This window comes from Rattus rattus, chromosome 4, assembly GCF_011064425.1.
Source record: "Rattus rattus isolate New Zealand chromosome 4, Rrattus_CSIRO_v1, whole genome shotgun sequence".
Lineage (NCBI taxonomy): Eukaryota > Metazoa > Chordata > Mammalia > Rodentia > Muridae > Rattus > Rattus rattus.
This window is the reverse complement of record NC_046157.1, coordinates 105,715,253-105,728,986: the sequence shown is the minus strand read 5'-3', so window position 1 is coordinate 105,728,986 and position 13,734 is coordinate 105,715,253. Positions and strand designations below refer to the sequence as shown.

The 13,734-nt window shown below is 40.8% G+C and overlaps 1 protein-coding gene across 1 annotated transcript; it reads left to right on the top strand.

The window, feature by feature from the left end:
• Nucleotides 1-7,962: 7,962 nt before the first annotated feature.
• LOC116898118 lies at nucleotides 7,963-13,364 on the top strand. Its single transcript, XM_032899499.1, has 2 exons — nucleotides 7,963-8,127; nucleotides 9,432-13,364. The coding sequence occupies exons 1-2, from the start codon at nucleotides 7,963-7,965 to the stop codon at nucleotides 13,362-13,364; spliced, it is 4,098 nt and encodes a 1,365-aa protein (XP_032755390.1).
• Nucleotides 13,365-13,734: the final 370 nt, after the last annotated feature.

Below are 13,734 nucleotides of genomic sequence, written 5' to 3'. Positions count from 1 at the left end.
GTGTGTGTGTGTGTGTGTGTGTGTGTGTGTGTAAGTAAGAAGCAAATACAGATACCTTATTTTCTCTCTCTCACTACCTGTTGTAGTGAGAATTGACCCTGTGAATTGAGGCAGGGTCTTTTGTTGAACATGGAACTTCTTGATTCATTCAGTCTAGGTAACCAATTTACCTTAATGTTATCCTCTCTCAACTTTGTGGGAGCTGAAATTACCAGAAGCCTGTCACACCACACTAGATTTGATGCGAGTGGTAGGGAACGTGTAGCCTAGTTCTCAAGTTTTCCTGGTGAGGGCTTTCCCACTGCGCCATTTCCCTAGCTCAATTTCCTCCTTTTGAAAAGGATAATGTCTATAATTACTATTCTATGCTTGGCTCGCTACTGTGTTCAAGGAAGAAATATGCTCCATGCTAGCTTTGTTATCTCGCACATACAAATTTTGACCACAGTTGGGAAATATTGAAATTCTCAATATCAGATTCAATTAATTCACATAAAACTGGGGACTTTGGGGGAGATGCAATTTAGATGAAATTTTCCACACTGTCAAAATAACAAATTTAGACTTTAATCATATCGGAAGGGTAATAAAGTCTACATGTGGTTTGTCTGTTCTATCTTTTAGTTAGAAAGCTAACTACAGTAAGTTAATAGCAGCTCTTGAAGATCCTATGACATAGTCTATAGAAACTGAGGTTACATGAGAATTTTTGTGCTGTTTTATCTTTTGTTATTGTTGCATTTTACTTTCTTGTTGTAATGAAAATTGAATGCAGAGCCACAAAAAAATGTTCAGCTTTTGAATGGCAGACCCAGAAAATGCAGAGGTACAGCAACGGGATCTTGATATGGGCATAGAATTGCCAGACTTTTTCAACCAAGGATTATAATAGAATATCAGCTAATTTTAGGTCACTTAATTATAATTAGTTGTTCCAGTAGTGATAGAAAACTGTTATACACTGATTTCTCCTTTCTTCCATGTCAAATCTGGCTTTCAAGCCAAAGCAAACATTCTTTTGAGTCACCCCACAGTATTGATAGAACAGGCTTATAATAACAAATCCAGGACTGCTGGAATAAGAGATTGCTGAAAACATGTAAGGGGATCATGTTGCTTGCTTAGCCTTTACATTTTTGTAGCAAAATTTGTTACTTTTTATGTGTTGTTAAGAATTTGTATTTTAAAGTAACTTTTTCTATTGTTTTAAATGCAATATGCACAGATATTTATATTAAACCAACACATAAACATATACAGATAAATTTCAGTAGAGTCTAAACTATAAACCATAAAATAAAATTATTGTTAAATTTATAGGAGGAAAAGGAAGGCAAGTGAAAATACACTTCTCTAAATAGATCTTGTTTTGAAGATTTTCCTTTAAACCTGTGTAAATCATTTACATAATTGTAATTTTTAGGTGTGTTAGGGGATCCGGTGTACCCAGTTCTCTCACCATAGCAAGTCCTGGTTAGGGTATCTAACACACCTGGAAAGCAAGATTCTGACCTAAAAATCCCGTCTCATGAAGATTTTAGAGGACTTTAAGGAGGACATAAATAACTTCCTTAAAGAAATAAAGGAGAAAAAGGTAAACAGTTAGAACCTTTAAAGAGGAAATACATAAATCCTTTAGAGAAATACAGGAAAACACAATCAATCCAGATGAAGCAATTAAACGAAACACACACACAGGATGCAAATAGTGCATAGAATTGTAATTAAACAAGCATGCAAATATCCAGGCACCTTTCCCATGTGTGTGTATTTGTGTGTGTGTGTGTGTGTGTGTGTGTGTGTGTGTGTGTGTCAGTCTGTCTGTCTGACTCTGTGTGTCTGTGTTTTTATATGAGTTCGACCTCAGTTATTGCTATATTGGAAGATCCTACTCTAAATATTATAAAATGAACAATCATCATCCAGATATTTGGACACACATTGAATTGGTGAGACTATGAGAAGTAAAGATGTTTTACCTACTGGTATAAGGAATTTAATTGGTTTAAGAGGAAGTGGAAGACTAGAAAATATATGAAAAATAACATACACATATATTTTTCTTTTGATTTAGCAATTTCACTGCTAATAATATATCACTAAGATACATGAGAAAATATGAAATAGTAAGTGTAAAATTTATAGCCATGAAATAATGAAAACCCTGAGATAGTTAAATAAACATCACACAACACAGCCATACATTGTCACGATACATGGAACCATAAAATGAGGACTATCTCTGAATATCTTTACACATGAATTGGGTTTTTATTATAGTTAATATTAATTAAAAATAAGTTAAAATATAATTCCCTAACCTGAAGAAAGAGATGGCCATAAACATATAAGAAACTTACAGAACATCAAATAAATTGGACCAGAAAAGAAAATTCCCCCATCACATAATCAAAACACTAAATACACAGGACAAAGAAAGAGTACTAAAAGCTGTAAGGGAAAAAAACCAAGTAATATATAAAAGTAGACCTATCAGAATTATGCCAGACCTCTCAACAGAGACTATAAAAGTCGGAAGATACTTAACAGGTGTCATGCAGACCCTATGAGAACAAAACGAAATTTAAACAAAATCTTTCTACTAACACAAATCTACAGAGAATAACAGATGGAAATCTCAACAGAAGAAGGGAAATTATGCCCAAGAAACACCAATAAATTGATCATCTCACAACACCACCAAAACAAGAGAACCATGCAAACATAATACTATCTCTAACAACAGAAATAACAGGAGTCAAAGAGCATTGGTCTTTAATATTTCTCAGTATCAGTGGACTCAATTCCCCCATACATAGGCTAACAAACCAGATATGTATACAGAATGCAACATTTGACTACATATAGGACACACACATCAGAGACAAAGACAAATACTACCTCAGAGTAAAAGACTGGAAAAATATATTCCAGACAAATAGTCTCAAGAAACAGTCTTGGGTAGCCATTCTAATAACTGATGAAATAGACTTTCAACCAAAAGTTATCAAAAGAGATTGGAAAGGATACTTCATATACTTCAAACGAAAAATCCACCAAGATGAACTCTCTATTCTGAACACCTATGTGGCAAATTCAATGGTAACCACATTTGTATTAGAAACATTACTAAAGCTGAAAACATACATTGAATCTCACAAAATAATAGTGGGAAAATTCAACAACCCACTCTCACAAATGGGCAGGTCATGGAAACTGAAACTAAACAGAGACACAATGAAAGTAACACAAGTTATGGGCAAAATGGGTTTAACAGATATCTACAGAACTTTTCACCTCAAAACAAAAGAATATACCTTCTTCTCAGCATCTCAGAGAACCTTCTCCAAAACTGACCATGTATAATTGAACACAAAACAAGCACCAACAAATATAAGAAGATTGAAATAAGACCATGCACTCTATCAGATTACAACAGATTAAGGCTGCTCTTCAATAACAACTGAAACAGAAAGTCCACATACTTATGGAAACTGAACAACTCTCTACTCAGTGATAACTTGGTCAAAGAAGATATAAAGAAAGAAATTAAAGACATTCTAGAATTTAATGAAAATGAAGGCACAGCATACCCAAACTTATGGACACAATGAAAGCAATGTTAAGAGAAAAATTCATAGCACTACGTGCCTTTGTAAAGAAACTGGAGAGATCCTGCACTAGCAAATTAACAGTACATCAGAAAGAAAGAAACACACCCAGGGGAAGTAGACTATAAGAAATAATCAAACTCAGGGGTAAAATCAACCAATTACACACACACACACACACACACACACACACACACACACACACACACACAGAGAGAGAGAGAGAGAGAGAACACTATACAAAGAATCAACAAAACTAAGAGCTGCTTCTTTGAGAAAAATCTACAAGATAGATAAACCCTTAGTAAAACTAACTAAAGAGCCCAGAGACAATATCCAAATTAATAAAACTGGAAAAGAAAAGGGAAAATTAACAACAGAAACTGAGGAAATTTAAGAACTTATCAGATCCTAATACAAAAACCTTTACTAACAAAAGTGAAAAATCTAGATGAAACGGATGATTTTCTAGACAGATACCACAACCAAAGTCAAATCAGATCAGGAAAGCTATCAAAACAGTCACATAATCCCTAAGGAAATAGAACTGGTCATTAAAAGTCTCCCAGTCAAAAAAAACTGAAGGCCAGATGGTTTTAGTGCAAAATTATATCAGACTGTGAAAGAAGTCCTAATACCAATAATACTCAAACTATTTCATAAAATAGAAACAGAAGGGACAGTATCTAATTCCTCCTGGGAACCCACAGTTACACTGATTCCTAAACCAAACAAAGACCCAACAAAGTAAAAGAATTTCAGACCATTTTTGCTTATTATTATCAATGTAAAAATATTCAATAAATTTCTCCAAAACTGAATCCAAGAAAAATTGTGTGAACATTTCCTTAGATGCTGAAAAAGCCATTGACAAAATACAACAATCCTTTATGTTAAAAGTCTTGGAGAGGCCAGGAATTCGAGGCACATAGCTAAACATAATTAAAGCAATATACACCAAACCAACAGTAAATATCAAATTAAATATAGAGAAACTTGAAGCAATCCCTCTAACTTAAGAACAATACAAACTGTGCACTCACTTTTTATTTATTCAAAATAGTACTTGAAGTTCTAGTTAGAGCAATTAGATAACAAAAAGAGGTCAAAGTTATGTATAGTGGAAAGGAAGAAGTCAAGGTATAACTGTTTTCAGATGATATGATAGGACACATCCCCAAAATTCCACCAAAACACTTGTAGCCCTGATAAACAACTTCAGCAAAGTGGTTGGATATAAAATTAACACAAACAAGTCAGTAGCCTTCCTGGATACAAAGAATAAATAGGTTGAAAAAGAAATTAGAGAAAGAACAATCTTCACAATAGTCACAAATAATATAAAGTATCTTGGTGTAACTCTAACCAAGCAAGTGGAATATTTGTATGACAAGAACTTCAAGTCCCCGAAAAAATTGAGGAAGACATCAAAAGATGGAAAGATCTCCTATGTTCTTGGATCCTTTTGATTGACATAGTGAAAATGGCCACTTTGCCAAAAGCAATCTACATATTCAATGTAATCATCATCAAAATTTTTACTCAGTTCTTCACAGAGAGTAAAAGAGAATGTTCAACTTCATCTGGAGTAATGAAATATCCAGGATGTCAAAAACAATTCTCAACAATAAAAGAACTTCTGGGGGAATTGTCATCCCTGACCTCAAGCAATACTACAGAGCAATAGTGATAATAATCACAAGGTATTGGTACAGAGACAGACATGTCTGTCAGTGGAATAGCATGGAAGACCCAGAAATAAGCCCGCACACCTTTGGTTACTTGATCTTTGACAAAGAAGGAAAAACCATACAGTGGGAAAAAGGAAGCATCTTCAACAAATGGTGCTGGTCTATCTGGCAGTGTGCATGTAGAAGAAAGCAAACTGATGCATTTTTAATTCTTTGTACAAAGTTCAAGTTCAAGTGGATCAAGGACCTCCACATAAAACCAGTTACACTGAATCATAGAAAAGAGAGAGTGGAAAATATCCTTGAAAACATTGGAACAGGAGAACTTTCCTGAACAGAACACCACTGGCTAAGGTTGTAAATTCAACAATTGACAAATGTGACCTCATGAAACCAAAAAGCTTCTGTGAGGAAAGGCCACTGTCAATAAGACAGAACAATAATCAATTAAAAATGGGATACTTAGGGGGTTGGGGATTTAGCTCAGTGGTAGAGCGCTTGCCTAGGAAGCGCAGGGCCCTAGGTTTGGTCCCCAGCTCCGAAAAAAAAAAATGGGATACTTAGCTAAACAGAGAATTCTTAACTGAGGAATTTTGAATGGCATAGAAGCATATGAAGACATGTTCAATATCTGTTATCATTAGGGAAATGTAAATAAAAATGATGCTGAGATTCCACCATCCAACAATCAGAATATCTAAGATCAAAAACTCAGGCAACAGCTGATGCTGACGTGGAGAAAATACATTCCTCCACTGCTGGTGGGGAGCCAATGTGCTGGGTCCACAGAAAATTGGAAATAGTTCTACCTGAAGACCCAGCTATAGCGCTCCTGGGCATACACCCAAAAGATGCTCTACCATGTCACAGGGACACATGCTTCACTATGTTCATAGCAGTCTTATTTATAATAACAAGAAGTTGGAAACAACCCAGATGTCCCTCAATAGAAGAATGGATACAAGAAATGTGATGCATTTACACAATGGAATACTACTAAACTATTAAAAACAAGGACACCATGAATTTTGCAAGCAAATGGATGGAACTAGACAATATCGTCCTGAGTGAGGTAAACTACTCACAAGATGACATAAATGGTATGTCCTCAGTGATAAGTTAATATTAGCCAAAAAGCTCAGAACACCCAGGATAAAATTCATAGACCATAGGAAATGTAACAAGGGGGAAGGCCCAAGTGTGTATGCTTGACTCCTACTTAGAAGGCAGAACACAATAATCATAGAAGGCAATGGAAAGGGTGACCTGGGTGTGAGAGGGAAGGGGGAAAAGAAAAAGGGGGGATCAGGTATGAGGAAAACAGAAGAGAAGCTGAGAGGGCCAGGAGAATGGGCAAAAATATTCTGCAGGGTGGAGGACAGAATATGGGAATCACTAGAAAGTCCCAGACACAAGGGATATGAGAGACTCCCAGGACCTAATGGGGTTGACATTAGCAGAAATGCCTAACAGCAGGGCAAGAGAACCTGAAGAGACCATATCCAGTAGATAGACATGGCCCCCACTTGAGGGATGGGGCACCCACCCATCTCAAAATTTTTAACCAAGAATTTTTCCTGTCTAAAGGAAACACAGGGACAAAAATGGACCAAAGACTGAAGGAAAGGCCATCCAGAGGCCACTTCAACTTGGGATCCACCCCATCTGCAGGCACTAAACCTCTACGCTATTGCTAATGCCAAGAAGTGCTTGCAGACAGAAGCCTCGTATGACTGTCCTCTTAGAGACTCTGCAAGAACCTAAGGCAGATGCAGATACTCAAAGCCAAACATTGGACTGAGCATGGGGTCCCCAGTGGAAGATTTCAGGACTGAAAGAGCTGAAGGGTTGCAATCCCATAGGAAGAATAACAGTATCACTTAACTGGACCCCTCAGAGCTCACAGGGACTAAGTTACCAACCAAAGAGCACACATGCGCTAGTCTGTTGCCTCTGCTACATATGTAGCAGAGGACTGCCTTATCTGGCCTCACTGGGAAGATATGTGCTTGGTCCCTATGGAGACTTGATACCCTAAAGAATGGAGATGCTATAGAGGTGAGTGGTGGAGTGGGTTGGGGGTGAGGAGCACCCTCTTAGAGGCAAAGTGAAGGGAGTATGGGGTGGGGGTGGGGGTGGGGGTTCATGGAGGAGGGACCGAGAAGGGGGACAATACATGAATTGTAAATAAATAAAACAATTAATAAAAATAATTTACTGGAAAAAAACAAGCTATGATCTCAGAATGAAGAGACCTGGATGTGTAGTCAGAAAACATCATGAAAGTAATAATCCCTAAGAAACAATTCAACTTCCATAGAGAAGCCTATTTTGTCAAAAAAGTAAGAACATGATGGATTCAAGCAGACAAGACGCAGCAAAACTCTGAAGCAATATTAAGACAGATCTGTCTTTGGCTTCTTCAACAGCAGGTTTTGGAAGGAGAGAGTAGGGAAAGCCAGGAGGCGGGTGGGGCTACTGGGCTAGAGGATGGGGAGGGGCTGTGGCACTCTCCCTCCTGCCAATGGCCCTTTGTGATGAGGAGGCCTCAGCTGTGTGATGTAGCCTGTGACCTCTTGACAAGCCAGATGCTGTACCCCAGGACTCAGTAGCCTGCGTGATCCACTGCTATTCAGAAGATGGAGACTTTCCTCCTTCTGATGAATAGCATTAGTGACTTTTGGATGAGCTCCAGCTCCATGTCCACAGCAATGGACATGATCTTCGCCATTGCCTGCGGAGTGGGGTTCTTTTTCCTACTAATCCCATTCCTGAAGGAGTATCCAGGGTCACCACCACCCGGGAGCGAAAAGAACATCTCAGAGGTGAGGAAAGCCTTGGTTGACACAAATTGGAAAGGCAGACTTTTATTAATGATTGTCACTCTCACATTCCTTAGAAAGACAAGCTCAGTAAAAACTTTTGGCATTAAAAAAACAGAAATATAAGAATATGTATTTTTCTGGTTTTGTTTGTTTTTTTAATCTCGGGGGTGGGATATGTGGTTGTTCTAGATTGTCCAGAGTAACTGACATTGATTTGCCTCACACTCTAGCAGGGGCATGATTCTGCCTTCAGTTGATAATTTCTGCATTTCTGTGATGATTGGAATTCTGGGGACCTTTCAGAGCTTATATAAATGCTAGAGCCTTGAGATCGTGGGGAGGCTTGTTGGTTGTTGATTGTATGCTATTGGTTGTTGGTGTTTGTGGTTTAAGTAGAGGTGTGAAAAGAAGAAAGAAGAAATTGATATCCCGGAGGTCAAGATTAAATGTGCCCAGAGAAACTAAACTTCCTGGACCAGTCAGAAGTACTCTAACAATAACATCTCCCTTTTTCCCCTCCAGCCATTTTTTTTCTCTTATCTAATGTGAGGGGACTGAAAGGGTAGAAGAAAAGGGGTGGGAAAGGGTGAAAGAAAGAAGAAACTACAACATAGCTAAAGTCTATGTACAGAGAGGTGAGTGGAAATCTCCAGGCCTAGCAGCACATCAGTCTTTAGGCAGGAGAGAGGTGAGAGTGTCCTGAGCTGTCTGCCCGAGGCTCTTAGACCATCTGTATAGGGTGGTAAAGAGGTCACTAAGGACGACTGTGCCTCCATGGACAGACTGCATTTCTGAGTTCGTGGGGACACAGGTCAAGATCAGAGAATGATCAGCTCTACTCTGTTTAGGTGATTGCTTTTGTTTGTGCTGAGCTGATGTGAAGCAGGTGATGAGACCAAGGCCCTCAGATCAGGGATTGCGTGCCCTGTGGTCTGAGGAAGCAGATATCACCTGACAGCACAGGGTCAGCTACAGAGCTCAGTCTTGGGTAGGATCCTGTCTGGGGATCCTGTCTGAGGAACACTGACTTAGTACACCCGTGGTAAGTGTGGTGGCATAGACAGCCCCTTCTGCTCTTTTCCAAACAAGGACAAAAGGATATGCATTTATGCGCAGTAAGAATGAGTCATGGATGGATGAGAGAGAGAGAGAGAGAGAGAGAGAGAGAGAGAGAGAGAGAGAGAGAGAGAGAGAGCGCTCTGGAAATGCAGATTTCATGTTATCCATGAGCACTGAGACCAGGCAGCTTGTCTACCAGAGAGAAAAGGGGACCCCAATTCATTTGTGTTGTTTCTAACTGGCAGGTGGTGAAGAGGAGGCAGAGCAAGGACAGGAAGAAATCCGTTACTGTAGAAGGTTGCAGAGATAGTCAAAAGAATTCTCTGGATATCCAACATGCTTTACAGACTATGGAAAGCCCCATCCAGCATCTTTTACTGGACTCTTCTCCCCACCTTTTTTGGAACTCTAAGGAGAAACTAAATCAGCTTTCCCTCCCTCAGCTGTTTTCTTACCTCAAGGTCTTAGAGGCTCTCATACAGCAGAAATTTAACCAACTTTTATTGGGTTTATCCTCTGTGCTCTCTGAGTCAGTTGTGGCTACTGCCTGGATCTCCAGAGAACCCTCCTCAGGAGAACGTAAAACTGTGAGGTTTAGTGATTCACTTGGCTTTGACCAAGCTCTACCCCTAGCTAAAGGACCACCACAGAGATGCCAGGACCAGCCATTGCCCCACCAACTTGTGACACCAAGTTTGGTAGGTATGACAGAAATTCAGGAACAAGAAAACCTCCCAAACTCTATATCATATCAAACACCTTCGACATTCCAGAGTAGGGCATGTGGAACAGCATATCCTACCACTGCGACAGGGATACAGGTACCCCTTCCAACTACAAATGAACCCTGTCACCCTGGATTGAATTGGAAAGATATTCCAGGTTGTAAAGTCCAAAACTGTCAAGGAGCCATTAGCCAGCCCATTGAGAGCTTAGCCAGGTGCACGCTGCCCACTAAAAATACCAGGTCAGCCTTCATCCTTCCTGAGCATTATCTAATGGTCCACCATCATGAGCAGCCACAGCATGAAGAGAAGGCAATTAATTTAGGAGAACAACAAAGAACGCACGCCAGATTCCTCCCTTCTAAGGAACCAGCACAGCTCCAGGGAGATTCCCCACCAAACAGTAATGGTTATGGCAAGAACTGGCCTGAACTCAACCAACCTGCCCAGCCCTCCACCCTCAACTCCAAAACTTACAAGTGGAACCAGATGATGGGGCCTGTGCCCAGTGGGATGTTATTAAAGAAGGTCATAGCAAAGTATGGCATACCTAACACCATCAAGAAGGACCTTAAACTTAGGGTTAAAGACCTGCTTTGTACTTCAAGCAGCACCCCCGGGGAGAGTCTGGAAACCAAGAATCTTACGCTGAGGACAGATGAGCACTCTATGAACATCACTGAGAACCTTTCCTTCCTTGACCCAAAGACTACAATGATGAAATCAAACATCATGCAGCTTCCCATGAAACACAGACAATTACCCTGTGATTCCAAGGCCGAACCCTATACCAAGGCTGCCTTTATCCTGGAAAACTTGCATCACCAAGATCCAGGGGGAATAAGGGTAGAAACTGCATCATCTGCCAGGCTGCGAAGTCCTCTGTTTGAACAATCACCTCCAGAGGTACAGAAGACCCAAAGTTCCCCCCCACCTATTGACAGCCATGGTCACTCAAGGTCCCATCCAGATCAATGGCAGAGATACCAGAGTGTTCAGCCCCATGCTCTCTGCTCCCAGGCACAACCCCAGCAGAGCAGGACTATCCAAGGGACTGGGAGATATATCCTGCAACCAAATACCAGCGTATGGATGTCCAAGCATGAACGCTGGATTAGGTCTGAGGATGTGGCTTCAGGACATCCCAGCTGGGGTTCAACAACTGTGGGCTGTAGAGACAGAGTTTCACCCTCAGTGGCCAAACAAACCAACGTATTGAAGATAAAAGAAGAGTCACCTCATGCGTGGAGAGCAAATCTGGGATCTGGCGAGATTACCAATGGACAAGCCTTAAATAAGAGTAATGAGGACTTTGAGCCCATAGAGGCCAAAAGAAGTCAAGGCCATCTCCAAATGCCTACCCAACAAAACACAGGGTACTTGCATTTAAAAACAGAAGAGTATAGTAACAATGACTTGAAAGTAAACAAGCAGCCACAGGCCTGGTCTGTAAGCCATCATGCAGGTGGCTCTAATACAGTACACCCTGCCATGGTCAGATTGCCTTCACACTCATTGCCCAGCCTCCAGAGTGGGTCACAAGACCCCAAGACTTCCCAGGGCTTAGGTGATCTCCTCATGAATAGAGATCAGAGTGTGGAGACTCAGTTCAGAGTCCACAAGGATAAAACTGAACCAACGAAGGACAGTGTATTTCATCCCTCTGAAAAGAGGCCCAGTAATTTGAAATATGGAGGCATAAGCCAGGGAGAAAGGCTTGGAAGAGTAAAGTCTTCTATTTCAAGTTTCACCCAGCTCAAGGATTCAGCCAAGACTGAAAGTAAGTCCTCCCCTAATATAGGAGGAAAAAGAGAGGTTCCTTCTAAAAGCTCCTTGAAGTTCATCTGGAATGCTGCACAATATGAAAACCTCAGCACAAAACTCAAGGGGCAGAGGGATTCTTTGAAGAAAGAAATTCCCCCACCAGCTACTGAGCAGACACAGGAGGTAGTACATAGAATAAACGTCATTTACAGTACAGCAGTTGAACTACAATCCCTCATGGACTCTCTAGTTCATAAGCTGGTGAAAACTGTAGGTGAGCCTTCAGAGTTGACCAAAAAGCACATGACAAAGGTACAAGAGTATAAAATGGAATCACTGCCATTCCAGCTGGGTAGCTTTTCCCACTCTTCTAAGGGACTCCATGACCCAAACAAAAGCCGATCAGTAAGAAGAATGAACAATGACCACACCAGCCCCAAGGAGCACAACAACCATACTTTCATATATAGAGGAAATAGAGACAAAATGCAGGCAGGCATGGATGTCCAGAGAGTCTGTTACCAACATCGGGACAAAGTGAAGATAGGCTTTGGCCAGCACTCCACTCCCATGAGGAATGACAATCCATGTTTTCACAAGAAAGCTGGAGACAAGCAGGAGTCAAGTCTTGCTGATCAGAGCACTGGTGACGCAGATCAAACTAAACCAAAGAATGAAATTGGAGGCTCTCCACATAGAATCCCAGAAAGGCACAACCAGTCATCCAGATACAGAGAAATTAGAGACAATCAGGAGCCAGGTGTGGACCATAAAGCCATTGACCCACATCAAAATACTAAGAAAGGAATGGGCTACAGTCAACTTATGAGTCCTAAAGAGAACCACCCAGTCAAGATCAGTGGAACTGCTGCCCAGGGAGCCTCTGACCCAGAAGAAATTAGAACAAAGAGTGGAAAGGAGTGCTCTCCACATAGAAGCCCCAAGATGCATGACCACTCACTCAGACACAGAGAAGTTAGAGATAAACCACAGCCCGGTATTAATACCCAGAGAGCCTATGATCAACATCTGAACAGTCCAAAGAAAAGAATGACCTCTGAAAACTTCCTCACTCCTAAGGGGACCAACCATCCTTGTTGGCACAGGGTAACTGGAGACAAGCAACACTCAAGTCTCTCTAACCAGAGAGCCTGTGACCCAGAACAAATTAGAAGGAGTGGAATGAGCTCCTATCCACAAAGAAGTCCCAAGGTGTATCACCTTTCATTCAGTTCTAGAGAAATTGGAGAAAAATTGCTGCCATTGGTTAATGCCCAGAGAACTCATGACAAGCACCCAAATAGTGTGAAGACAAGAGTCTATGACAACCTCCCCACTCCCAAGGGGAGCAACCATCCACAGGGTTATAGAGTAATTGAAGACAAGCAGCAGTTAGGTCTTGCTTACCGGAGAACCTGTGACCCAGGTCAAATTAAAAAGAGTGGAATGGGCAAGGGTCCATGCAAAGACACCGAGGAAAGCAACCTTTTATACAGATATAAGATAATTGGAAATAAACAGCAGCCAGGCATTGTCCATAGAGCCTGTGACCGACATCAAAGTACAAAAGAAGGAATGGGCCATGGTCAACCTATGAACCCCAAAGTGAGCCATTCAGCCAAGCACAGGAGAACTGGAGGCCAGGACCAGTCAGGTGTTGCTGCACAAGGAGCCTCTAACCCAAGGTAGACTTTACCATCAGAGGTCAAAGAGCAGGTACCTCAGGCCATCTTTGCCTCCCTGTACTAGGAACTCTTCCAGAAGATATTCCATCTGCCCAGCCATTGTTCTCCCCTATGGTTTCTTGGTAATAAATGTTGACCTTTTTCCTGAAAAAAAAAAAAAGAATTTACAATAAACACTGATAAAAATACAGAAAAAATGGAACCCTTACTCAATCTCTTGGGAAGGTACCTGGTGCAGAATTTTTGGAAAACAATGTAAGGATGTCTTAGAAAACTACATGCAGAACTACTGTATAGTCCAGCTGTGTCACACCTGGGTATAGAATCAAAGGATTCTGAATTAGCACACCACAGAGAATCTAAACTATGCATGC